Raw genomic sequence first — 27347 nt, 5'->3', positions numbered from 1 at the left:
GAGCAGACCATTTTACAATGAGAACTGGGTTTCTGTGAACCGCAGTCCACTCTCAGAACAAACACATTTCTCCACAACCCTTATTCCTGAACCACTGACGTGAGATCAAAACAGATAAATATGGTCATATGAAAACTGTATGAGTATTGACAATGGAATGTTGTACAAAAACAAAAAAACATAAAAGAAAACTGGCAATTATACCGCTTCAAGATGGCCACCTAAACTATGCAAAGTAAAATTGTTGGTAGTTTACTGGATTTATAAAGATCAGTCATCTCTTTAAAAGATGGACTGAAAAAGAGACTGACTTGACTTTGTCAATAACTGTGCTACCGAGAGCAGTAAAGGGCAGAAAGAATGAAGCAGAAACATGTTTATGCAAACCCTGTAGTTTGATTATTTTCTTTTTTATAGTTAGGATTTATTTTTTCTTTGTCCTTCCTTCTAGGATCAATCAGGTGGGTTAACAATTTGCAGGTGAAGAAGGAAGGGGGACGATGTGCTGTCTCAATCCGAACTGGAACGTCAGCTTTAGTGTAATAAATACTTGATAGATTTTTGTTTCCGGTTGGCGGTTTTGTTGCCCCATGCCGACCAAAGAAATAGTAAGAAGAAAAGCACAACTTCTTTTTTTTACTCAAGAGCCTCTGACTCACATTATTCACTTTAAAAATTCCAGAGACTCGGAACGGAGAAGTAGCAAGGCACACGACAGGGCAGTTCTGCACTGTGAAAATCCCTGTACTCTCCTCCCCAGGGGACATCCGGCTTGAAGAAACACAGTGCGAGGAAAGCCAAAAAGAGACTGATGGCAAGACAGAGACCCCCAAGATGGCTGAGCTGGCAATGTTGCTCTGGACGGACCCTAGACCGTCCGCAGCGCTCCATCAAGGGTTTACGGGGTAGTCCTCGGTAGTCACCGAGTGGGTGGAAAAGCCCGCCACCTTGTGGCCATATTTAGTACCGCAGCCTCTTCTCTACCTAGGCGCAGCAGTTTGCAAATTCTTCAGAGCAGCTACCCTGGATCCAGAGGGGGACGCAAGGTGTGTGCGCTGTGAGCCTATACTTTTCTCCCATCCAAGTACTAACCAGGCTTCCAAGATCAGACGAGATCTGGCGCGTTCAGGATGGTATGGCTGTAGACTATTTTCTACTTTTCTCTGTTACCCTTGTCTGATTTAGTATCTTCATTGAGTCATCCTTTTTAATCAAAGAGCAGATGTGCTCAGAGCCCCCATTTCATAAGCAGGAGCAGTTTCCCTTGATTTCCACCTAGCACCGACTGGGGAGTATAGGTTGAGGATTGCCTCCTGATTTTCAGCCTTAGAACAAGTAAGTTGGAGAATCAGGGTAGGGCATTCCATGCACTAAAAAAAACCCATTAAAATTATTTTTGAAATTTAAAAGTCAAGGAAATTGGGAGATGGTGCTGGAAGGGAATGAATACAAAATGGGCAACCAGGAGATTTTATTTCTAGCTTTGGTTCTATCTGTGGCAAGTGTTCACGGGTTTCATTCCTATGAAGGTGAGAAGAGGGACCAGGTCATTTCCAATGACTCCCTTGGCTCTAAACGTCTATGATCTGCCCACGGATGGTACTGTCTGTGCCGTGCACCATGTCTTCTGGCCAGCTGTGCTCCTGAGCACACAGCATCTGCGTTTTTTATCTTCCCCCATCACAGCCTCTGGCCCTGAGATCACTCTTAGCATAGGTCTTTCAACAATATCTTCCCTTTTCCATTACCTGTGCCTTTTAGAGCTAATATTTGAGTCAGTCTATGGGAACACACTGATCTTTCTGGTTCATTTTTTTTACCCATCAAAAAGTGGAAATCGCCTGTAATCCTAGCACTCTGGGAGGCGGAGGCGGGAGGATCTCCCGAGGTCAGGAATTCGAGACCAGCCTCAGCAAGAGCGAGACCCCCCCATCTCTACTAAAAAAATAGAAAGAAATTAACTGGAAAACTAAAAATATGTGGGAAAAAGTTAGCTGGGCGTGGTGGCACATGCCTGTAGTCCCAGCTACTTGGGAGGCTGAGGCAGGAGGATTGCTTGAGCCCAGGAGTTTGAGGTTGCGGTGAGCTAGGCTGACGCCATGGCACTCTAGCCCCAGCAAAAGAGTGAGACTCTGTCTCAAAAAACAAAACAAAACACAAGTGGAAGTCATTAGCTTAACTATATTGTAAGAAAAATTTACTCATTTGTCAGAGACTCAACCTGGGATCTCTAAACAAGTTCATTATCTTGCTCGCTTTTAGTCTACTCAGATATTTTATGACAAGTACAAGTTGCGCTGGTATCATTCATTTGACTTTACTTCATTTTGTTGTCATGTGGCTGCAGAATCTTGACTTGGACGACACAAAGACTGGCTCAGGAATGTGATGGCATTCACGCTGTCATTCGATAGAACCTCAAGTAGCGCCGACTTTTGGAGATACAACAATGAAGACATAAGCCCCTGATACCAAGGAGTTTACAGCTTACAAGGGGACAGAAATATGCACAGGGAACTGTATCAGTGCAAAGAAGTGAAACCTAATCAGCTTGAGGATGATACTTGGTAAATCCTGAAGGATGTACATGAATTATTTAAGCAAGGAGGGGCCAGCCACATCTTAAGGAAACAATCATTTCAGTGAAGTAGTAATTTATCTAGCACTTACTGTTTTCGGTGATCTGGCTTTATCTAACTTTAGATAGGTAAGGAATTGGAAGACATTGGATTCTAACCCAACTTATTTCTAGACTCAAATTTACTTTGCCGTATCAATTTGGGGAGTCAAATGCCCTAGTGTGTACCTGAAGAAGTACTCCTAGGGCCTTCAGGTAGAGCCCTACACAAAGCCTGTAGGTTCTTCTGGTGCCCATTCCTGAAATCCAGTAAAGTGGCCATATATGTGTTTAATCACAGGTTTTGTCCCTATGAAATAGGAGAGAAGAATTAAAGGCTTAAATATAAAATGGAATGAATGATTTAGGGATGCTCTTAGTGTAGTAAAAGAAGACAGGAAGATTCAGGGCATAAGATGTTGGGAAGCTATTTCACACTCTTCTGAGTAAAATAAAAGCTCTCTCAACAAACTCAAACAAACTTGGGATTCTCCAAGTTCTCTGTGAAACTTATCAGCGGATGCTGCTCAGTGAATAATGCTCATGACTTCTCTAGTGCTCTCCACCATCTCTGCTCACTGCTTATGCTAGTTGTAATTACATATGTTCAACTGGATATAAACCAAAGAAGTATGAATTTGTAATTTCTTTCTTTTCCCCATTCAAATATGTACAACTTTTTAAAAAGCTCATCAGTTCATCTGTATCCATCTTCTGCTCCGTCTCCTGACCACACAGGTGTTGGATTTGCTTTGAATGCCATCAGGTGATCAGCATCCTCTGGCCATGTCCAACAGCCACAATCTTCTCTCTCTTAATAACACAGAGTGAGCCTGCAGTATCGGGACTCTCCACTGCCGTTCAGACAAATTCCCTACTCCATAATGAGGATGGGGAAGAGAAGTCCTAGAAAACTATGCCCTAAGTCTGACGCACTGAGGAACAACTGCAAGAAAAGCAACTTCGAAAATTTCTTTATTTATACACATTTTAGAACCATTTAAATCAACAGACAATGCATTTTCTTAGACATAACATACCGTGTTTATCTTGAGGTACACATTGGGCCCATTAGATAATGCGCTGGAAAGTAATGCAACTGTTAACTAGTAGTTAAAAACCCACGTTTTTTCCAAGCAAAGAAATTGTAAAGATGGTTACAAAATTCTTTGAAAAGAATACATTTCCATTTAAGGAAAACTCCCCCAAATTCTTAATTAATTGAATCCAATTTTTAGGCTTAGCTTAAACAATATTTTAAATAGAACTTAATTTAAAAAAGTGGGAGAAAGGGTTTACAGTTTAAGAAATTATCTGAGCCCTAGTATATGAGATTGTAAACAAAGGAAATTCGCAATTTGATAAGCTCTATCACAAAATTTATAGCCTAAAAATTAGACAGAGCAGCAAAATGACAGAAGATACTTGTATAGTTGTAACTGAAATCATGTTTACTCCTTTTCTGGCTATCACAATGAGACACATTTTAAAACACCAAGTTTTGAAGACAAAACAATGTGATTTAACATGATGTGGCCATAAGAATACCATAATATTACAACCCCACAGTATAGAAGTCCTACTTCCCATCATTCAAACTCTGGGCCTTTTATTCTTCTTGCCCTATCAGCCTGGTGCATTTATATTACTTGAAAAAGTGGAAATTGATATAACGGGCATGTTTCTGAAAACCTCCTGTATCCAACAGCAGATTTAACTTTTTCTGTAGACTGAAATTGAAGTTTCCTTTGAACAGTTCACTAGGTTCTTTGGAGGACTGTTTTGTTTTCCAGTTATTCAAAATGTTAATCTCATACTCCTTTAGGCATGATGAATAGTGACTTGCAAAGTGTTTGGAAAATGAAGGACTCTGTAATTATCCACACCCAACTCCTGAATTTCTCAGGGAGCTGCATGGATGATGTATACAGGTGGTTCTGGAATGTGAATGGAGGTTCTTTGTGCACGTGTCTGAAGACAGTCGAAATGGACTGTCATAATATTATTTCCTGTAAGATTGTTGTCTTAGCACATGAGACAAGAACAAACACTGCGATGTAGCTAAATGGGCAGCTTCCTGCAACTTCATAAACTTGAATGATATATGTGGGTTGGAAGAGTGTTAAGTGTAAATTTCACAGTTCATAAAAGTTGAGCAGCTCAACTTAAAGAAGAGAGAACTCGCAGGCGTTTACAAGATTCTGAGAAGGAATTGATCTGAGTGTTGGAGTTCTCCCTCCCAACATGAGTCAGGTCCACATTGTACATTTTAGCTGCTTGGATTGGTTTATTGCTGATTTTCTTTTCTGATGGGGGCCATGATGACTTTTGCCATGAAATTTAAGGGCTCCAAAAAAGGTTCTGCTCGTGGGGAATCTCTGTACATCGCTTCTCACTGCAAAACCGCAGCTCTCAGGGGGGAGGGGCTGTCTCCTTCTCACCCTCCTCCGCATTTGTTGCCGTGATTCTTTCGGGGCTATGAATGCCTCGGCTAATCAGGGTGCCCAGGTCCTCCAAGACAGGTGCTCAGCTCAGGAATGGTCATTACATTTATTTGTGGTTTTTAGAGATGCCAGAAGGTATTTAGAACAATATAAAAAGTTCCAGGTCAGTTTTTTAAAAACCCTACTAGGCAGTGAGGGACAGAGATACTGTCTGCCTTCAACACACACCTGGTCTTAATGGTCACGTGGTGCTTATGAACGGAGCCCTTTAATAGAGGCTGCCATTTCTTCCATCTGTGGATTCCTTAAAGACAGGACACAGTAACCCTCCATGCATCCAGCTGCCCAGATTTCATGTCTCCCTCACCCACCCAGCGTCTCAGCAACTGTGATTTTAAATATAAACAACATGAGCTCTAAGAGGGCAGGGGCCGTGTCTTTTTCCCAGCACCACAGAGCGATACCAGCACAGCGCTCAATAAATGTTTAATGCATCAACGAATCAAAGGCCATCATCCCTGCCCTCACAGAGTGTCCCTACTGCCAATCAGTATAAACTTGACATAAATATGGCAAGAGCTAGAACAAATGAACAAAAAGAAAACAACTCTGTTTTGTGTAAAGTTCTTGCAAAAGCAAAAACAGAAGTCAGTTGTTTACGTGGGGCAACCTTCAAAGTAAACCCAAACCAACCCTGTTGCTCCCTCCTGAATTTGAGAATTTTATCCAAGTGCTAAGCGTTTTCAAACTGATTCAGCAAGGGTTTCCCAGTGAAAACCTGCAGCTTGGCGAATGCATCCTGTCTGTTTTTATTTTACAAAAAAGCTCTGAGAGGTTAACTTTATTAAGGGAGGTAGCTACCCTCACACAGAACGATGCCTTCTGAACATGAGTCTCCTCGGTCTCATGTCCTGTGCGTGCAGGACCTGACACCTCTTCATAGATCTGTCAGTTACTTTTGAAGAGGTGCTCCAGTTTGAGAATTTTACAGGGTACTCTTTTTTACCTAGAGTATAGTACTATATTTACATTTTGGGAGACATGTTAGGAGAAAGAAAATGCCTTTTTTTTTTTTTTAAAGGCGATCTAGACAGAAAATTAGAATAGGTGTCAATTCACCTCAACTCTAAACCATGAGAAGGGTTAAAAATATCTTTCTAATGCAAAGAAATAAAGACAGATATAGCAGGTGTACAAAACTAGACTGGTGGGTCTTATCTTTAAATTTATTATTATTATTTATTCTGAAGAGCAGGAAGAGATGATAAAATATAACCCAATCCTGCAAATCATGCTGCCACCTTGTTGGCTGAACCACCCCATCCAAGAGGCCACAGTGTGCCCCTCTGTCACAGACTGTCTGTACATCTGGAATCCAGGATAGACTCGGGGTGGAGCGGGTAGGGCTGTCTGGAGGATGCACTCACTGCTCAGAGAACTAAAACTTCTCTAAGATTTATATTCTTTCAAAAAGTCAAGAACGATGCTGATGCTGATTATACTGTGGAATATTTAATCCCTTTTAGCAAAAGTTCTCAGACTAATGTCCTGGAATTCTTGGCATAAAAGTAGGGTAATAATGTATTTTCTTTGGAATGGGGGAAGAAGAGGTTTATGAAATAAACAAGTCCTCTTCTTGATATTTTAAAAATTACTCAACAGATGTAGCACATCTAATCGTGAAGGATGGTATCTCTGATTTCTGAGCTCCTCTAAAGCATGAAGCAAGTTGGGAACACTTAACACACTCCGAGAAATGCTCGTCAGACCTCTCCCTATCAGACACCAGGGGAAAAAGACCCTCAAACCGGAGAATTGTCATTCATCAGAAACTGTCATTTCCCCAGACATCATCATGGGAATATTACACACACAAATAAGCCCCATGGTGGGCTTAAAATCAAACTTAATTCTTCAATACAGACTCCTTACTGATTTGTTCCAAGTTTTCAGTGATGAAGCCAAATAAGCTTCGAGTGACAGGGTTCTTAGAATCTTTGGAATCATTCTGTCCACTGTTCCTAAGAGAATCAACTTAAAGGTCCCCAAACCTCAATGGATATTTGAAAGCGAACAGATATTATCTAAAATACTCAGACTCAAAATTATGTTTAAAACATGTGGGTGTATCATGTGTACATATACACACATACACATACGTATATTTTGTTTTCTCTCTGCTTAATAAAATTAGCAGCAGTTACAGATAAAATTATTGTGGTCATGATTTGTATGATTTCGGAGGACGCCCTATAGCCTCTGTCAACACGTGACTTTTGGAAAATGCCTTTTGATAAAAAGATCCCCACCAAGCATGTAACATTAAAGTGTCATTTCATACCACTAACATTTTCAGGCACAAGAGAAAAACAATTAGAATCAAGCAATCCAAATGACAGAGTACAGAATATAGTTAATTGTCTAACGTCAACCCCCTGGAAGAAGGGAATTGTTGTTCAAAAGTGTTTTTTTTTTTTTTTAAAGATTCTTATGTCTTTCGGCTTTGGCTATTTTGTAATAAATATCATACCTTCTTGCATAAACCTACTTGGGTAAGAATGATTTCTCTGCACATGCCTTTTTTTTTTTCTTTTAGCAGCTGCTGAGTGTTGAGTGACGTACAAGGCACACCTCCAAGTGTTCTCTACAGCATTTTTATTGATGTACAAAATAGCCTGTTCACCATTCAAAAACGTAATCTGCATAGTAAGAGTTTCTCTTATCCCTATTTACAGAGAAGGTTTTTAGTGCAAAAACATGAACTTGTGTCCCAGCCCAACCCTTCCAGAACACGCGTTTATCAGTTCTGCTCCATGCTAGCTGGGGATTAATTTGGCTATATTTTGGGCCTCCAGCCATTAATGAATTGCATTATTTTCTTCACCTGCAGTTTGCTCAATTTGAAATCCTCTGAGAGGATTTCCTCCGTTAGTTGCACAAGCAAATTCCCATCAATCTTTTCCGTAACAAAGAATGATATGACATCTTCGGACAAACCAATGAACCGCAATGACTTGGACACTTCCTCTATAGAGAGTCCGGACAGGTCAGCGGGTGGCTGCCACGGGGAACCGTCGCCGCAGGATCTGGGGGCCAGCTGGAGGTGGAGCGGAGATGAGAAAGGGTAGGGGACAGAGAAGATGTCCTGCAGGCCCTTTTTAACAAAATACTGGTCCTCAGAGAGATCTGGTGACCCCGACTTGGGGTCTTCCTCAGCACCGTCGATTTTCAGAGGCAAAGGAGATGTTTCGGAGGCAGCTTTCTCTTCCACTAGTTTTGGTGCCCTGGGGGGCAGGGCAGGGCATGATACGCTCTGCTTTGCTGGGCCAGCTGCAAGAGTTTTCACATCTGTGCTCTCCAGAGAGTAGCTGGCGGACTTGGGGCAGCCAGAGGCGCCGCTGCTGAATTCTGCAGCGGCTGAGCTGGGGGCGCTCGCCAAGAGCTCACAGCCGTCAAAATCAAAAGGTGCTGGGCAGTTTCTCTTTGGTGTGCCTGGCGTCTTTTGTCTGGGGTAACTGTAACTCCTGCTTGGATCCAGCAGGAAGTCACTCCTGGTCTGGCCCTCCGACGCTCCGGAATAATGGTTCGGCCACGAGAGCCGGGAGGACAGAGCTTCGGCAGAAGGACTTCCAAACGGGGACTTCGGGTCCACAGAATCGGTCTTCACTCGGCTACACGGATAGCAGGAAACAGGAGCACTTTCACAAGGACTTGTGTCACTTTTAGTAACGCTGCTTCAAAGCAAACAGAAAACAAAATTAGTGTTAAAAAAAAAAAGCCAAATCCCAAGGCTTTCATTATTCATAGATGTTATTGCTGAGTAGAAAAGGGTAGTTAGGAAAAAAAAGAATACCACGGTATTTCTTAACATGAATTCAATAAAGTACCCACTCATCTCACTGAGAGCTGAAAAATGAATCTGTAATTAAATACATTGGTAATTGTGGATACGTATGTAAAGATCTGAAAGCCCACCATGGAGATGCAAAAATATATATTTTAGCTAATCAGAAAACCATTGTTCGTAGGTGCTTGGATCTTTGAGAAAAATTCTTCAGTCACGTTTGGGCTCTGCACAACAGGTGCCATGACTGATTAGTGATGTCTGCGGTGGGCGGGGGCGGAGGGGAGAAGTGGCACGTGGTGGCCCACGCTTGCCGTCCTTGTGCTACAGAGACACGACTGCATCATCACCACCCGTGACTCCATTTCCACCCAAAAGTCTGAGGTAGGAAGAAATGTATTCCAATAAATCATCCTTGCCTTAGTTTCTGTACAATCGAGTAACATTAGCCTAGGGCTTTAAATGTCCGGAGAATAAAAAAATACCTGCAAAGAGAGCTACTTTAAACTGTAAAGATCACACGTGGCGTGGTGCCCTCAGCTCTGGGGGCCCTATTTTAAGAGCGACAGTGAAACCAGGGTGTCCTCAAAGGTGGGCGACCAGGCTGATGGGGGATCCGGCAGCGACGTCAGGGGAAACGGCAGAGGGAACGGAGGCTGTTTCTTCCGGAGAAGAGAAGACTTACGTCATAGCTGACTCTGAATTTTCATCAGTTGACAAAGAGAAGTGGGGTGGCCCTATTTTTGTTTTTCTAGACATAAGAAATAGTGGAAAGTTACATAGAGATAGATTCCAACTTGATATTAGAAAGGATTTCTAAGAAAAAAAAAATATATATACTGGCACTTGCCAACAGTGGAATGACCTGCACTGCAAAAGAATAAACTCACTGCACCAGAAGGATCTGGACAGGAGGAAACGACTGTTCAGCAGCGATGGTCAAAAAGGGACTCCTGTCTGGGTGGAAATTCAGAGTGCGGAGCCAATGGGACCCTTTCAATTCTCGGTCCCGACTGAAGGTGCTGTCTGTCTGCTGTGTCAAAGTCGAAGCGGAAGGAACTAGATGCTGATTTGGGAGAACTGATGGCCGTCCACGGGGTTTTCCAAGAGAATCAAGTTGGCCTTAATCACTGGATTTCTCACAGATGCTTGTGGCATTTTTCTTCAAAAGACATTGGCTCTTGCATCCTAGCTCAAAACCAACGGGGGGGGGGGGGCCCATCATGCTCTCCCAGTAAAATAATTTCAAAAATAAATTAAAAAAACATTTCCTCTCCCACCCCCACCCCACCTGGGGTTATGGCTACTTTGAAAATGTTCTCAAGAACCCGGGGGCTGGCGGATGCCAAGAGAAGTTGCAGCGGAGGCCTGGCAAGAAGACTTACATGTTGTGCAGCCCTGAAGAATAGTAGGACAAGGTGGGGCTGGGAGAGCGAGTCTGTTGCCGCGCCGGCTTGACTGTGCGAGGAGGGACCGAGGGACTGGTGGACAAAGGCTTTGCGCTTCGGGGTGGAACAGGTGGGGCGTTCAGGAGCCGGCATTCTTCCCTGACCTAGCGCGGAAAAGAACACTCCGGGTTAGCGACAGACTGACAAGGCCACCGGGGGCCAGCTCGATCCTGTAGGCTCAAGTTGCAACTCTTAACAACGGCAGGGGTGTAAGCGAGGGGGAGAGAAGACTGGAGCACACAAGGATGAGGGTGAACACAGAGGCTGCCAGAGAGCGAGTCAGATGCCTGTCACACACTTGCTGGGACAGACTGGTTTTGAAAGAAACTGCTTGGCAGAGGCCAGTTGCTGCTGAAAAATAGCAAGTAATGTGAACTACAGCAAGTTCAAGTGGCTTTGGTTAAAGAGCTAGTGCAACGTGAGGATGGATAGAACAGAAGTAGTAAGAAAATGAGGACATAAGGCATTCACGATCTTAACAGAGGATAATCTCGCCTATTGGGTTGTGTTTTCTCACTGTTCGAACTGAACTCAATTTGATCCAAACCTTAGGAACAGTGGGGCCTTCTCCAGGGTTAAAGCTCCTTCTGAAGTTAAACTCAGGGCTTCTCCAATGTAATATGCACAGGAATCACCTGGGGATCTTGTGAAAATGTGGATTCTAATTCGCTGGACCTGGGGAGGGGCCTGAGGGCCTGCGTGTGTAACAGGCTTCCAGAGTGATACGGATGCACACGCGTGGGCCACACTTCGAGAAACAAGCTGCAGAAGGAGTAATGAGGCAGCTCTCCAACCCCCGCAAAAGGTACTTTTATTAAGACGAGCCCCCAACTCTCAGCCTTCCTTCATCTTCACATCGGAGAGGATCTAGGTGACCTGAGATGTCCACGGCTTCTCTGAGCCTGCCTGCCACGCCCCCAGGTTGCTTCCCATTCCCTGCAGGCGTTTCAGAACACAAGTCTTATTACCGGACACTTTTAGTGTACTTCTCCGTGTCAGGCAGCAGGGGGCAGTTTACACCCGGTTCTGCTAGTCTACCCTCAGCTACGGAGGTCAAAATGGAGCCAATTCTGACTCCGTCAAAAATGCTGTGCTTTGACACGCCCGCCTGGTCTGCTTTTAGGCCACGTTCCCCCCAATTTTTTCACCTTTGCCTTCCAACTCCTTTCTGGCCGAGCAGCTCTGGCAGCCTCCCATCAGCTCTGGTGTGGAGTTTGCTTGAGACGAGATGAAATGGGCTCACGTTGTTACACCGCATCTTCCACCACCTACATGACTGCATACTGGGCCTCCAGCTCACAGCCCAGGCCTGATTCACTTGCCAAAGAAAACCAGCTAGTAACAAAAGGCCCGTGGCCACGGGTGGCCCAGCGAACCCCAATTCTGAGTGATATGGAAGCAATTTAAAAAGCCTCATCGGCGACATTTCTTCCTGTGGGCAGAGCATTGCTCCTACCTGTAGGACCTGCAGCCCTGGTTACTGGGGCCCACTGGATTGGTAAGAGGAAAGTTTTTCATCTGGAGAAGCTCTTTAGACTAAAACAAAATATTCAGAGCAGATTTCTTCTCCAACAGATGCAGGCTTTCGCCTTGTGAGCTTTTAAAAACGGGGTGGATGACTGTAGCAAGGACACCCGGGAGGAAAGGAGGTTTGGACAGTGGTGAGAGAGGATTGTCCAGCTGGCCCAGGGAGAGGCTCCTGCACTATTCTTGGGTCTTCCTTTCTTAAGAAGCCGAGAACCAGCTAGGACACTGGAGCTCTGGCCGGATCGCTCTGCTCCCGGGCTTTGGTTTATCTTCCTTGTCTCGTTAGTGAACTGTACAGTAGCCAGTTGTGTTTCTTTTCTTTCTCAGGGAATGTCCATGGAATTTAGGGTGTCCCTTTATTATAGATGTGCTTGGTGGTATTTACGATTATAGTAATTGGAATCATGGAAAATGTGCAAGGATAAGGAGTTTATCAGTTAAATTTAATAAACAGTCACTTCTCCATATTAGGTTAGAGTGGAACATGAGGAAAACATGTTTAATGCTGGATTCAATTTAGCATTTTCTAAACTTTGGAATTAGTCATTAAATATAACATTCCATTAGGGACTGCTTACCTGAGATGTCAATTACAATATGCTCAGGTGTCAATTACAATGTGCATTTTACTTTAAAATAGTTGGCTGACCTAGGTCTTGGAACTCAGAAAAGCAGCCACTTGCAGTTGAATTTGACCTAAGGGAAGTCCTTTCTTCCTGTTCTTATAACCAACCCCAGCCACTCAAGGTCACTGGGAGCTGGTCAGGCCATCGCCTTCAGAACTAGGCACTCCTGAAGCGCTTTCCAGTGGTTTCCCACATGGTGGGGGGAGTGGAACAGTGAAAAAGAAGCATTTGTAGGCTCCAGGGGGTGGTCAGGAGGGTAAGCTATGGCTAACTGGGGGTGTTTACAGCTGGCCCTCAAGACAGAATTTGAGACAGAAAGAGCTTTTGGAGTGGCCACATGACTCCTGGAAGGAAATAAAGAACGTGTGTGTGTTGGGGGAGGAAGGAAGGAAGAGAGGGAGGGAAAAAGAAAGAAAAAGGGAGAGAAAAAGAGAGAGATTGATTCTTACTCTAAGGGTTGGGATGTTGTCATGAAAGAGACAAGAATATGAGGCCAGGGAAAAATTCTTCTGTCGTGATGAGAGGGCATTTTGGGTGTAATTATGTGAGTTCAAAGTGAAAGAACTAGACTTTCTTGAAACACACTTTGGAGAAAAGGTGGTTGCTTTTTGAAAAACAGATGACCTGTAACGGACCCCATTCATGACAAGATTTTCAGGTGTCATTTTGTCGAGGTACAAAGTGAGTAGCTTGTGCTACACCAGGCAGGTGGTGCCCTCCGCAGGTGGGCACAGCTGAGGACCCCACAAACACATCTGCACGGGGCTTTGTTACTTTCAACTTGTTGCTGGGCCTGTGGCTGCTCCAATGAAGTCCCATTTCACTGCATTTTACGGGAAGAATCATACACCTTGGTGGGCTGTATACAATTTGGGATTCAGAAGTTACAATTAGTGAGGGTTTATTGTACTATCTTACTTCCTATCTCTTACACCCTCAGAACAGTGACTGTTCTATTAATATTATTCTTTGCTTCTGGATAGGATTCAATATGGGACATTTACATCCAGGAGGAAGGTGGCTGTGCTTGAGATGATTTTTATCTGACAATAAAAGGCAATTTACAACCGGATGGCCAAGCCTGCTATTTCCAGTTTCCCCTCATATTCAATTGCACTTTTAAGGGCTACACTTTCAGCTCATTCCTTCTAAAAGCCTCGGCACGTGGCTCTCATCGTGTTACCTGCCATCTCCAACGGCTCCTGTGATTCCTGGATAAGAACCGCCACCCCCCGCCCCCCCACCGCTCCCCCACCGCTCCCCCACCGCTCCCCCTGCTACTCGAGGCCCTCTGTGGTCTGGCTCCAACACATCTTTCTGGTGATTTCTGCTGCTGCTCCTCTATGTGAGCACACAGGTCCTTCCAACATGGTGGAGTCAGCAGACCCTGTGCTTTTGTGCCCCTTCTCTACTTTAGTTTCTACTGCCCACCCCCACCCCCCCAAATGCCAGTCCCTATGGCCCAGCCCCTGTCATTACATGCTCTGTCTGGGACCACAGCTTCTGGACTCTGCTCACACGCTGTTCATACTGACTTACTCTCCATGTACATTTAATTAGCCTGAGAGCTAAAGTGTAGGGACTGTCATCGTTATAACCGTCCTGGGGATGGCAGAGTTTGGGGACCTGTCACCCCTGGCACAAGCATGTCACACAGAATGTCAGGTAGAAGGTGACAGATGTCACAAAAAATACAAAAAGGCACTGTTATTTTTAAACACATACCAGAGAATGCCTTTTATATTTTATGTGGAAATTATTTTTGACAAGTCATTTGGGCTGGATGTTAGTTTTTTGGTGACACCTGTAACAGTGTCAATCTAGGGGAAAAAAGGTGCCACTAGATCTGGCATGTGACCACCACCAACTCCACCATGCCCGCCACACTTTGACACGGTATCAGAGTGAAAATGACAATGGCAGTATTCCTGATACAGCACTCCCTAGAGCAATCACTACTCTAAAATGAGGCTCTGATAGACTAGAGTGTGCCTTGTGGACCAAAGCCCTTCTATTTATTTCCAGTGCAGCATTTAAGACTGGACGTCACCTGGCAACACAAGGTGGGAGAGGCACCTGTATTATGGAGAATGAACCTCCGACACTGGTGCTAAGTGAAGGGCTGGCATTCTGTTTCGAGGTGAGTGTTCCCGTCCACCGTGGATTACAGGTGACCTTTGCCTATCTGCCGGGAATTCCCGGTTAGGAGTAGCTTGGGTTTGCAGAGAAGCTGCAGGTACTGAAGTCCTGCCGTTTACGACAGGGGCAATGAGCACAACACAGATGCAGGTGGCGGCGGCGGCGGGGAGGACAACTCCCATTCCTACCCAATGCCTTGCATCCTGTCCCGGGCAATTCCCCGGCCTAAAGCTTTTCTTTCCAGCCATTACACTTCCAGTCTATCTCCCACCCTTGCTCCTTCACAGTCAGTCTTTCTCTTCTAAAATGTTCAATGATTCAATTCTTATCAAATAATACCACTCCCCTGGTGTTACTATCACTCTCCTTGGTATTCATATAGCAGATCACTAACCCTGGGCTAAACAGAACGCTAATATGGCGAAAGGTGAACATGGTGAGTTCCGTTCTTTCTTGAGCTGTAACTTCTCCTTATTCTATGGGGCATCTTCCAAGGGAGGCATATTCAGCCATTTAACACTGAAATAATCTAACAGTGGGGTTTGAGGCAAGCTGTCAAAGGTATCTTTCCTGTGGACTAACAGCCAGGACCACAGGCATCATCTACTTCCATCGTCCCTAGGAGCCTGGGGAACATGGCCATCGCTTTCTCTTTTCCCACAGGCTCCATTAATTGCATTTTGCTATTTATTTGTCCACATATATGTTGAGTGCCTATGGTATGCTCATTGAGCTACGTTGAGTATACAATGACTAATTCATAGAGTCAGTTGTGTGGGAGGGAGACAAACACATGATTAAGATACAAAGTGGCAAGTGTAATAAGAGCGGTATGTACTACCATTTGTGGGAGCACCATGACTTTACTCAAGATGGCAGAAGAAGAACAAATTCATAGGAAACCTTACTGAGGAAGTCTTGAGGAGGAAGAGTTGTGAGTGTACAAAAGGTATAGAAGCATGAAAGGACAATCAGAATCATGCTGTGGTCTGGGGGTGCTTGATGAAGCAAATACTGGTGCCCTTCATTAGACATTTAGAACAGGGCTCGGGATAAATTGACGAGTTCAGTTTTGAAAGTACTGAGTTGGAGGCTCAATGTTCTACTGATGGACAGAATCTGAAGTTAGAGCAGCACTGAGATTCCAGATGAGAAGAGAAAGGTTGAGCCCCCAAGGGTGGGCAGCAGAGGAGACAAACAGGTAAGCACATCTCACTGCTCACAGAACAGAACCACACCCAAGTGGTGTCCACGAAGTCAAGGGAGGGATGACTGCAGTGTAAAGATGGAGAGATGTCAGAATGTCCGGAAAGAGACTGGAAGAGTTTCCCTAATGGGACAGTGAGCAGGTTACTGGTGATCTCAGAAGAGGAGGCAGGAGCAGAATGAAGGAGCAGAGCCAGGCGCCAGTGGGCCCAAGCTAGAAGGGAGGTGAGGTGCGGTGGTGAGGGCAGACCGCTCTTCTCAAGGACACCGGCTGGGAAGGCAGGAGGCAGGCAGCTGTTAGAAAGGGATGCGGGACTGAAAGAAGCATGTCTATTTTTTTTTTTTTTAACTTGGAAGAAACTTGAAAAATGTGCCTGGGTATATACATGCATGTACGTGATCTCTATTGCCTCCTGGGACCCTGTGCTCTCCTTTAAGAAGACAGAAGGGAGAACATATTTTTCCATTGCTCTCTGCCTCTGCCACGCCATTGCTGGGCACACAAAGCCAGGAACACAATGAATGGTAGCATATACCATCTAACAGCGAGAGCAAAGATGAAACACACCTAACAGAACAAATGCTCTGTGCTTCTAAGTGAAGGTAGTCAACAAAGTCAAACCCAGCTCCAATCTTTGGTCAAAATCAAATGCATCACGGAATGCGGCCATTTTGTTTACTTTTGGAACACTGTTCAGAAAGCTTAACTTGATTTCCTGACTCCTGGAGTAGGCATTTAACCTTCCTTTTCCCTCCCCACTCCCTACAGCTGTAACTCTTGTTTAGCTGGACCTGAGCACAGGGTAAAGGACCAATAATTTGTGAAAAATGGAAAACAAGATCTCCTCTCTAAATAGCCATGTGTTAACAGGCATGGGGATTTGTTAATAGTGCAAAACTCACTAGTGCATGGTTGGAAAACATGTAGGTGTTTGGAGGACAAAAATTGAAACACCTACATACAACTGGAGAATTTTCTACATGTTACCTGTGAACTAATTTCTTTCTCCTGTTACATATCTTTCTCTGACACTTCCTAGGGATCAAGAAAATACAAGAAATAAAAGGCACACCAAGTGTTTAAGAAACAGCATAGTGTGAGAAGAGGGGCTTATACGACAATGTTACTTGGAAAGCCTTTGTTTCTTGGAGCTCCCTAGTCCTCTTCTGTGGATGAAACGCCACTTCCATATCCCTGCACTAGTAAGGCTAAAGAGACAGCTTAAGAACGGTAAGCAGAACTCTTCATTATGACACATTCTTTGCTTAACAGTCATCAGATATCCTTTTGGGGGAAAAAATCAATTTCAGAGCAGCAGTTGCTCAACTCTTACATACAAGACAATGGATCTGGAGAAACCGGGTGATAGGGCCACACATTTCCTTAGTTAACAGTCTAAAAACTACTGTCACAACGCTGGGGGTGGGGGAGGGACAATATTTCCTGTCTCAAAGATCACATTGCCTGGAATCAACGGCTTGTGGGCAATCACTAAAGCAATTTGGGAATACTTGGGAGAAGGATCATTTTGTTTTCAGACTGACAATGATTCAGAAAGTACACACACTATAGGTGAGCTTGATAAAAACTGGACTCACCTTTATTATGAGTTTTCTTCTCTAAAAAGCCAATTTCAGGATAATGTGAGCAATCCAAAGAAAGGAGTTTTGTAACCATGCATCTGTGAACTTTGTAACTTTGCCTTCACTCCATGCCCTCTGCCCTGCATTTTACATTTCTTCCCACACTCCCTCTCCCAGATAACAAAATCATTACGGCCTTAAGAAACCTTATTTATAAAGAGGCTTTTATACAAAGAGTTCATAACCCTGTCACATAACTATAAGTGGATATTTTCAGCCAAAGAGAAATTAAAGTTTTACAATGACAAAGTACGATAAATGAACCTCTATTTGATTAATTACACAAGGGCAAATATGATTTACAGTCAAAATCTTGATTCTCAGATGCCTGAGTTTTTTTCTTCCATTTTTGTACATTGATGATAAGGACCTAAGACAGACCTTTCTCAGAAATGGCCTCCAATATTCCAGCCTCGGGCAAGGGAGGCAAAGGGGGAGGGAGTGGGCAGCCTCTCGCTTGGTGGATGGCAAGAAGGGCAAGTGGTTCTGAAAAGAAGTACTTGTTTAAAATCTAGGGAGCTTCCATGGACTCAGAAGAAAGTCTATGCCATTGGGGCACAGAATAAAGGCCTTTCCTGAGCAAGAGTATAATACATGACAGACAGACTTAAACAGTATCTAACCTTCCTATTAATGTGATTTTATACAAATGGTACCCAAGAGTACAGATCTGAAACAAGACTTATCCCATAGAATATTATAATTACTTTTATTAACATGCTAATCATTGAGATTTTCAATGAACACAGAAGAAGAAGGAAAAAAAAAAAATTCTTGGCCTAGAAGGTTTCATTTAAAAACAACTTACATGAAACGGAAGGCAATTAGTTTCAACGTTACCTAAACACAATACTAATTTAGTCCTTATTTCAATTAACAAATGGGAACACAGGTATGGCTTGCTTGCAGAGAACTCCTCAAAAGTTGTAATTAAAATTAATTAAATGTCAAATGCTCTAGGAGACCTCATTAATTAGTGGAATCCAGAGTGAATCTTTTTGTAGAGCAGTTATTTTGAAAAGTAAATAATCATTTCCAGATTAATCTTTTAGTACCTAAACTTGAATATTAATACATCACATTTATTCAGGATAATCTGTCCTTTCATGCCTTTTCTAATATTAATATTTGATAGAGGGGAAAAAGCCCAAAGACAAAATAAAAATAGAATGAATTCTCACAGCCCCTTTCCCCAGTTCATAAACATACATTTTTTAAAGCACTTTCTTAACTTGGCCTCTACTTCTGCAGGGTGGGCAAGTCCAGGGTTATGAGATCTGGCAGCACCATGACCCAGCCCAGCCATGTCTGAGGAACGGGGTTAGTTATCCAAGGCAACTGCTCACCTTTAGTACTTCTACATAGGTTTGCCCGGAAATGCTAGTTTCTTGACACGTGTTTGTAGCCTTAGAATCACATGTGGCTTTTTCACAGGCACTCTGTAGTTCTCCAACACTCCTACGCCCTCCAGTAAAGGATTATGTTATTGGGGTCCACAGGATGCCAAACATTTCTGGAGCTCTTTTTTTGGCTTACGATGATTACAGAGTTTATGATGATTCCACAGCCAGGTAACTATAATATAACACCTATTTTATCAACTAGACCTTTTAAACATCAGATTAATAGAATGTTTTGCCATTTTTAAAACCAATTGTCCTTCTGTAATATCTTAAGAGACCTAGCGAAATGAACGATCACACGCACTTTTGGATCCTGAGGCCGAGTGGCCTCTGTCCGGGTACTGTGGTGGGTGACCCTGTCCTCTGGCTGTGGGGGAGGATGTGCCCACCCCCATCTGCCTCCTGACTTTTTGGAGGTGACTTGTGAACCTGGAAAGGGTGATGTCCCCTCTCTATCCCTTAGTCAAGGAAGGACAGAGAGAGAAAAAAAAAAAAAAAAAAAACCGCTAAAAAGTCAGTACCTGACCTTAAATTGGAATCCATCCTTTATAAAATTATCGCTATTTATTCTGAATGATTGCCAGGGAAAAGTGCCAAGTACTTTCTATAGCACAATAATGCATCGAGTGAAGAAAGTATCATCCCCACAGGAACTGAGTCCAGGAGGTTACGTATTTTCTCCAAGGTGTGACCCTACTAAGTGGTCGTACAAAGATTCACATCCATGTGTGGCTCCTAGATGCCACGCTATCACAGAGTGTGGGGACCACTTCTCTCCGGAATTCCACCGAGAGGGGACAGGAAGACTTCCAGGGTACCGGTATCTGCTTCCGTTTTCTTATCCATTGTTTGGCCTGTCGGAGGCAGATCCGGGCACCCCAACTTACTTCTCTATAGTTACATCCATTTATTTCAAGCACCTACTGGAGTAGGCCCAGTCAATCAGGCCTTCAGTTCACCCCATAAGTCTTATTTTTCTCAAACACCGACGAGAGTGCTTCATTAAAGGAACTTCATTTATGATGGACTTCCAGCCTCCCAACAATGAATACACGCTACCAATCCATCTTACAACTCACTCCCCACACCCCGTTTCTCCTAAGCTGTGGGGGCATCCCTACCATGAAGGTCAACAAATTCGCCAACACCGCAGTAACACCTGGCAGAAGCCAGTGGTGCACAAAAGAGCTCCTTTTGTGATTTCCCTTTCACCAGAGTCTCAGGGACTGCCGTAATGTCAACAACCAACCAAGAGCAAATGTATTTTTTTCTGTTTCTGAAGACAGATGGAGGACATTGATCACTGGTTCCTGGGGTCCTCAGATAGGACACTGCCACACAGATGGTTTTAGGAGACCTGGGACCCTGTAGGTTGGATAACCATTTGTAATTCACTGTGCAGACCGGAGCAATCTGGGAGGCAAACATCCTATTTATAGAATTTTGCGCAATATAAAGTCTTCCCAGCATTACTCTCCAAAATGGCATTTTCTAAAGAGGAAAAAAAAACCAACAGACAGCTCTTGAAGATCGTCACTGTAGAGTGTATCTGGGTAAATATTTTAGACATACCAGCTAACACTCAGAGAATTAAAATGATGAAGGCCCCCCCCCAACAATGTTATGAAATAGAGGACATGTTTGGAATAAACATACGAATCCACAAGGATAATCCACTTAAGAGGGACTGTTGGATCATTCTGATCTAGGGGCACCTTGCAAAATTTTAAAAAGTGAAAATGCCACGCTGGGCACACTCCCTCGGTGTGGGCTCAGCTATAATAGTTCTATGGGACACAAATGGCTGCGTCCTGTCTCCTCCCTGAATCCGCAACTGTTTACTTTTCCCTGGGACATTCTTGTCGGGAAGGGAATAGCCACTCCTATTCCACATAGGTCAGTGGCAGCGTTCTGTTTAAAAAATTGCATTAAACAATCTTTACAAACATACAAGATGACCAGAGCATCAAGTACAAGGTATATAACAAAGCATATGGCCAAGGCTAAGCCAATCACTCTGTCCCTGAGGACTTCCTGTCTGGCCCCACAACCTAGTTTCCCTGTTGAAGATGGGAACGGGCCGAGGAGAACCCCGATGATGCCAGAGCTGGAGCACAACTCGGGAAAGGAAGCACACGTTGCTGTTGAAGGGGGAGATTGATTCTCCCTTTCACAGAAAGAAAGACTCAAAATCTGCTGGGGAAAGAGCACAAAGACCTATGTCACAACTTAGGACACTGGAGCTGCAAGTGAGGAACAGAAGACTTAGCAGAAGCAAACCAGCCAACGTGCAGTCACGGTGCTTCTAGAAGGTAATGTGGCCAGGTCATGCACTGTGGCCAAACAGGGCATTCGCCAGCTGCCAGCTTTGCTCCCCTTACTAGGACAGACACCCTTTCTTTGACTCTTTTCCATTGCTGCAGCACCCTCGATCCCTAAGGACCTGGTGGGAGTTGTCACCTTCCCAGATAATGTCCAGCTGGCCTCACTTGAAAGCTCACCAGCATCTTTAATTAATGGGTGGGATAGCTGTTGGATACACGGCACGTCTCTCTCCAGGACTTGCTCCGCTGGAACTATCCAAAGAAGAACTTTTATTTAATTCTGTGGGAGCACTTGAATTTATGCCCCATTAAAGTTCCCTTTTGAAAATTACAAGCTGAAGCCACATCTAACAATTATGACGTTCTCTGGATCCCACGCACATCCTAAAAATGGAAAATTCATTTCATGGTCACAGAACCAATAAAAAAATATGACTTCATTTGAAATGCCTAATCTTTTTTTAAAGAAGCAAATTAAACGATTTCAGGTGTTTATAAAAAAATCTTTATGTTTACAGCATTCTGTAAACACTGGGCACACTCTGAAAAGATTCTCTTACGTCATAAGAAATTACAGCTTAAACTGGAGGTTGAAATCTTTTCATTTCCTGTGAGATTTGGTTTTAGTTTCAAATTTAGCTCTAGGATTTTTCTTTTAGTAGCAAGGTCAAGATTGGACCTCTTAATATTTAGTTTTCATTAGCCACAGAAAAAAACACATGATACCAGTTTCCTACCTCTAAACTTGGTCACATAAATTACCTGGGTGTGACCATCTTGGATGAGTCCATCAGTCAATCAACAAACATGCATCCCCAGTATACACCACGTAGGACCCAAATTCAATAGGAAAAGGTCATGTGGTCATGTTCCTATGGAAGATCAGGGCCCTAATTATCAAGTAGCATCAAATATATGGCTGAGTTATGACATCTCTAAAGTGCCTGGAATACTTGCTTGGAGGTGTGCCACCTTATTTTTTACTCTGACAAGAATACAAGGACCCTACCATGACTTTCCCAAATATTCCAAGACTCCTACTGAATACAAGAATCTCTAGGCTTGTGCCTTGAGGTTCCCTGTAAAGAGCAGGGAAAAGTCCAGGCCTGTAGCTTCTGGGGAGTCCTATGTCCTGGAACAAAGAGCCATCCATCGGTGGACCCTCTCTCAGGAAAACTTTGCAGCAAGGAGGGCTCTTTATGGACGCCTAAGCGCGGCACCTGGCACAAACTGCTGCCTGACACTCAGGGCTGTCCGTGTCCTGGCTCCAGCCTTTCAGCTACCACAGCCGTTCCTGCATCCTGTCCAGCCCTATTCAATGGCCCAACAGAACTCCTTGTTTTTCCTCATTTGTGCTTAAAGCTGTCCCAGCTTCCACCCCCACCTGCTCATACTGTTCTGTTTGGATGCCCATCGCTCTCGCCTCTCTGCTCTTCCTATTCACGTACGCTCTCTGCGCTCACTGCAGCAGTTGTGTCTCCATGAAGGTACCTCTCATTCGTCCCCCAACCAGAAGTTTCCCTTTCTCTTCTGAACTCCCAAACACATGATATCTCTCTGTCCTTTTATCACCTTTTAACTCATTTAACATTCATCTCTTTTCATCTGTTACCTTCCCTAAAACTGAGAAGTATTAATACTAGGCCTGCGTCCAGGTCTTATCAATGGCTGCATTTCTAGCATCTAGCCCAGCAACTCTAAGGTTTTGAAACTGAGTTCTGCACAGCCCCAGGGTTCTGGAAAGATGTCCCGAGACCACCCGGTAGGGGCAGAGAGTGGGCAGAGGCATGAGGAAGGCCCCCTCCCTCCAACCTGTGCTTTAGTCAGATGGGTTTTAACTCTTCTGTATATTGGGATTCAGGTAAGTTTTTCCCCCTTCCCCCCCCCCCAAAAAGTGTTCTTTTAGAGATTGAAAACATTAAACCACTGTAATGGATATTGCCAAATAAATGAATAGAATTATACCTAATGCCTCTAGCACGTTCTCTCTTCAGATGTAACGAAATTCAATGATCAAAAATGAGTAGCAAAGGTTCAGATTGGCCGCCAAGCAAAGAACATGGCCAAGATAGAGCCCTTTCTCCTGTTCTGTACTGAACTGTACTGAAATTTTAACTTTACGTTAAAATTAAATAGAAGCCCCGTCAAACTCTGAATGAGTTATGTTTAAGGTGTTAAATAGAACCACCCTGGCACCCGGTTCTCGGGCGTGTGTGTGTGTGTGTGTGTGTGTATGTTCATACATGAGCACACCCAGTATGCATTGATCTCAGTGTAACTTCAGGGATACAGAGAGTTACACGGGATGCTGATATTGCTTGATTCTCCTCTGTTTCCCTTCCTACCCTCAAATGAATTTACTCCTTCAGTCGTCCCCAGGACTGCAAATGGCACTCACAGCCACTCTGTCGCTCCAACTAAAAATCTAGGCGTTCTCCTTCGTCGCTCTCGTTCCTTCCCACCCACATCCACTGCATCAGTATCTGCTGCTGGGTCTGCCTTGGAAACTCGCTCTGCAGCAGCTCCTGCGGCCCAGGGGCATCGCCGCCTCATTCCCACGCTGCTGCAATCGCCTCTTCCCTGCCCTCCAGCTTCCACTCTCTCCTCCCTGCGATCCATCCTCCAGGTAGCAGCAAAAGTCAAGTTCAAACTTCAGTTAAAAACTGTCAAAGCGTTTCTCATCGCACATAGAGTAAAACTCTGACTCCTGACTGGCCAAAATAATCTAGCTGGCCTGTATACTTCACTCCAAACTAAACAGATTGGCTCATTCTAATAATAGTCAGCTGGGGAGTTTTCCTTTAAGAAAACAGATTAGTGGGCGCCTGGGCAGAGAGAGAGAGAGCGCTAGAAGGACTGGCACACCGCTCACTCGCAACCAGGAAGGACTTACGGCTTCAGATTTGGGAGGCACTGGAGGTGGAGGTAGGGCAGTATCTGAAGACTTCACTGCTGCTCCCAGAGTCCCAGGGACAGGAAGAGGAGAAGTTGCACATTTGGACCGGACAGAACCTCTAAACTGATCACACCTGCTCTTCTCGCTCAGGGAGCGGGTGAGAGGCTGGTGGCTGGGCTTGCCTTCCTCCAGCCACAGCTCTTCGTAAGGAAGTTCCGACCTCCCCGGGGCGCCCGCCGATTCTTCGCCAGCTTCGGGGAAAAGGTAGTCGCTCCCACTGTCCCCGGAGTCCTGATAGGGCAGGACGTCGTGAGGAAAGGGGGCCCACTCTCCCCCCAGGTCCCTGCAGCCGTGGAGGTTCACCTCGCTGTTGCCGTGGAGGTTGTTGCCGTACACGCAGACCGAGAGGCGGTGGAAGGACTGGGTCAGCTCGTCGCGCGCATAGCTGAGCGAGTTGGGCATGTGGTTGTGGCCAGAGCACCGGCCCTTCTTGGGGCTCTTGCAGTCCTCGGTCCAGTCGGTCTTCACGTCGCGGACAGCCCGTGAATACTCATCAATGTCAAACTGTTCTTGGCAGACGCCCAGCCAGTGATGGACCAGGGTTTCCGGCCATCCCTCCCCCTTCACCAGGTGCTCGGGGAGGCTGAACTTGGGGACGGTCAAGTGCAAAGGGAAGTGCATGGGGAGGATCTTGTTGTTGCGCAGCACGCAGCACACCACCACCGTCTTGGTCTGGATGTTCACAAACTTGTAGCGGTGCCCCTCGCGGATGAAGTGGAGGTCGTACGGGTTTCTCGGCGGAGGACTGGGCACGGTCACATTCACAGGAAGCCTCGTTTTCTCCACAATGTTGCGGATGGTGTGCTCACCCTCCTGCATCTGAAGTTCCAGGGGACTTCGGGTGCTAAATCTGCCCTTGCACTGGAATGGAAGGCTGATGCTTTCGTTGGTCCGGTGGTTCATGCAGATGAGGCATGGCATTTTGCCTTTGCCCAGCTTGCTGATGGAATTGAGCTTCCCGATCTTCTTGAAGATCGTGTTGAGTCGTGACTTTTCCTTGAAAGTTTTTGCGTAAAGGATTTCTGCCTGTCCCATCAGAGTGAGTTCATCCCCAGTACACAGGGTAATGTTGTAAACTTCAGTGTCCTCGTGGCATTCACCTGAAGCAACCTAAAATATGACAGATCAAATTTTAGCTTCGTCTCTTTCATCTGTTCGCACAAGGTCTTAAAGAACTTCCGATTAAGACACAAACACACGCAGAGGAGAATGCTGTGCTTTGTTGTAATACTAAATTTAGACATTCCATTTCTTTTATAATACCTATGTGGTTAACAATAACCACTTTTTGTACAAGATGATATTAGTTTGGACTTTTAGAAACATCTTTTTTCTCTGAAGATGCAGAGTAGTCTATCGTCTAGATAATTATTACTATTTTGGGACATTAATATTATCATTATTTCTTTTCCAGTTATAAGTAATGCTTTCATAAACACTGATATAGAAAATTCCTTGTTTTTTAAAATTTTACTAAATTTTTAAGATTTGGAATTGAGACAAAGAATTTAGAAGTGTTTTATTTCTCCATTTTCTTTTATATTATTATACAAACTATTCATGCTCATTGGAAGAAATATTAGAACATATAAATATAAAAATGAAAAAATTCTGTACTCTCTTACCACTAATCTGTCAGTAATTTTGTACTAATAGAAAGAAAGAAAAAAAAAAAAGAAATGGGATCTGTCCTTCTATCTCAGAGATACATAAATACATATACACACAATTTTGTTATCTGAGTTTATAACTATAATCTATCCATTACTCCCCAGGTATATACTTCATCAATTGTAATACTGACTTAATGTATTCTATTATATATAGATGTGCCTTAATTTATTTGACCAGTTCCTTACTGTTAGATGGGTTTTTCCAATGTTTAGCAATTACAAATAGTAGTGCAATGAACTTTTTTACAGCTCATTTCTTTAGGATAAGGTACCACAAGTAGAAATGCATGGACAAAAGCTATGTATATATTTGTGTGTATATACATATATGCATTGCCCATTGTGTTTCATCAATGTTATATTTATTATGTCTATCACTTTATGAAATTATGTCTCCGTATACCCACGCTGAAGTTTACCTCATGTTTACCAGTATGAAAGGTAAAGCATGTGTCCTGAATTTCTTTATTCTTGTTTTATTTTAAATATCTTTGATTATTATTCAAAAAAATTAAGTCAAAAAGAACTTTTTAAAAACTTAAAATTGAACGTAAATGGAAACAGATGAACCCAACTGTATTTCAAATCAATAAAATAACCACCCTGGGGACAGAAATAATCCAAGTAACTGGAATGCTGTATTTGACCATATAATGCCGCAGGGGGAAAAAAGGCCAATAAATATTGTGCTCCTTTTAGATTTGTTTTCATAGGGATGTGGGGGGAATGACTCTGAGTCAAATTTATGTGTATTGTAAGACTGAATGAATGGGTAAATGTGTTGATGTTATGGATGTTATAGTTTTCATTATAGAAGGAGAGACAGAAATATGGAATGGAGAAAGGCAAGCAAGGCAAGAAAGAACTCCGTGGGGGTTGGATTGGAATTGGAGATATCAGTATTAACTTACAATTTTAAGAAGCTATTCACATACACACACATGTGTATCTTAGCTTTTCCCTTTCCAAACAACCAGAAGGTAAGACTCCTAGTATCCCATACCTAGTACCCAAACCATTCCCCCACTAAAAGGAACCAGAGCTCCTTGGAGAAATGACTGATTTCAGGGCAAGGGCAGACAATGTACAAGATGAGGTTGGAACATTCTATTGTGCCAGAAAGTAAAGTGCTCCTAAGATGATGAGAACAAGCCAAAAAGACACAGGAGCCAGCCAGAATGGGCTCCCACTGGCAAAATCTGGGACAATTGGAACATCAAAATAAATAATAACTGTAATGAATTATTACAATCTGTTGACTAAAATAGGAATGTCTAAGTTTATGCTGATAGCAAAAAGAACAAATGAAAAAAATGCATGCAGGAAAAGCTGACAAATGTGTGCAGGATTGGGAAATCATAATTTTGTAACTTTATTATTTGTTACTATTAAACTTTATGCTATGATAACTTTACTACTATAGTAAAGATTGGTTTATACAAGAATCATCAATGGATGCTCAATTTATAGAAGTTTGATGAAGAGCAGGTTATGTG

At 43.7% G+C, this 27347-nt stretch overlaps 1 protein-coding gene across 2 annotated transcripts in view; it reads right to left on the bottom strand.

Annotated features, from left to right (window-relative positions):
• Positions 1-7562: 7562 nt before the first annotated feature.
• Positions 7563-27347, bottom strand: part of GAREM1 (GRB2 associated regulator of MAPK1 subtype 1) — a 174699-nt gene continuing 154914 nt past the window's right edge. Inside the window, exons 4-6 of one of the 2 annotated variants that reach the window (XM_069468498.1) lie at positions 24116-25288; positions 10291-10457; positions 7563-8795 (exon numbers count right to left, since the gene is read on the bottom strand). In XM_069468498.1, the coding sequence (XP_069324599.1) occupies positions 7898-8795; positions 10291-10457; positions 24116-25288 (2238 nt within the window). In that variant the 3' untranslated portion in view covers positions 7563-7897. The remainder of the gene's footprint in view (positions 8796-10290; positions 10458-24115; positions 25289-27347) is intronic. The other variant, XM_069468499.1, reaches the window with a different exon arrangement.

Source organism: Eulemur rufifrons, chromosome 5 (assembly GCF_041146395.1).
Source record: "Eulemur rufifrons isolate Redbay chromosome 5, OSU_ERuf_1, whole genome shotgun sequence".
NCBI lineage: Eukaryota > Metazoa > Chordata > Mammalia > Primates > Lemuridae > Eulemur > Eulemur rufifrons.
The sequence above is the reverse complement of the archived record's forward strand: the minus strand, read 5'-3'. Positions and strand labels throughout refer to the sequence as shown.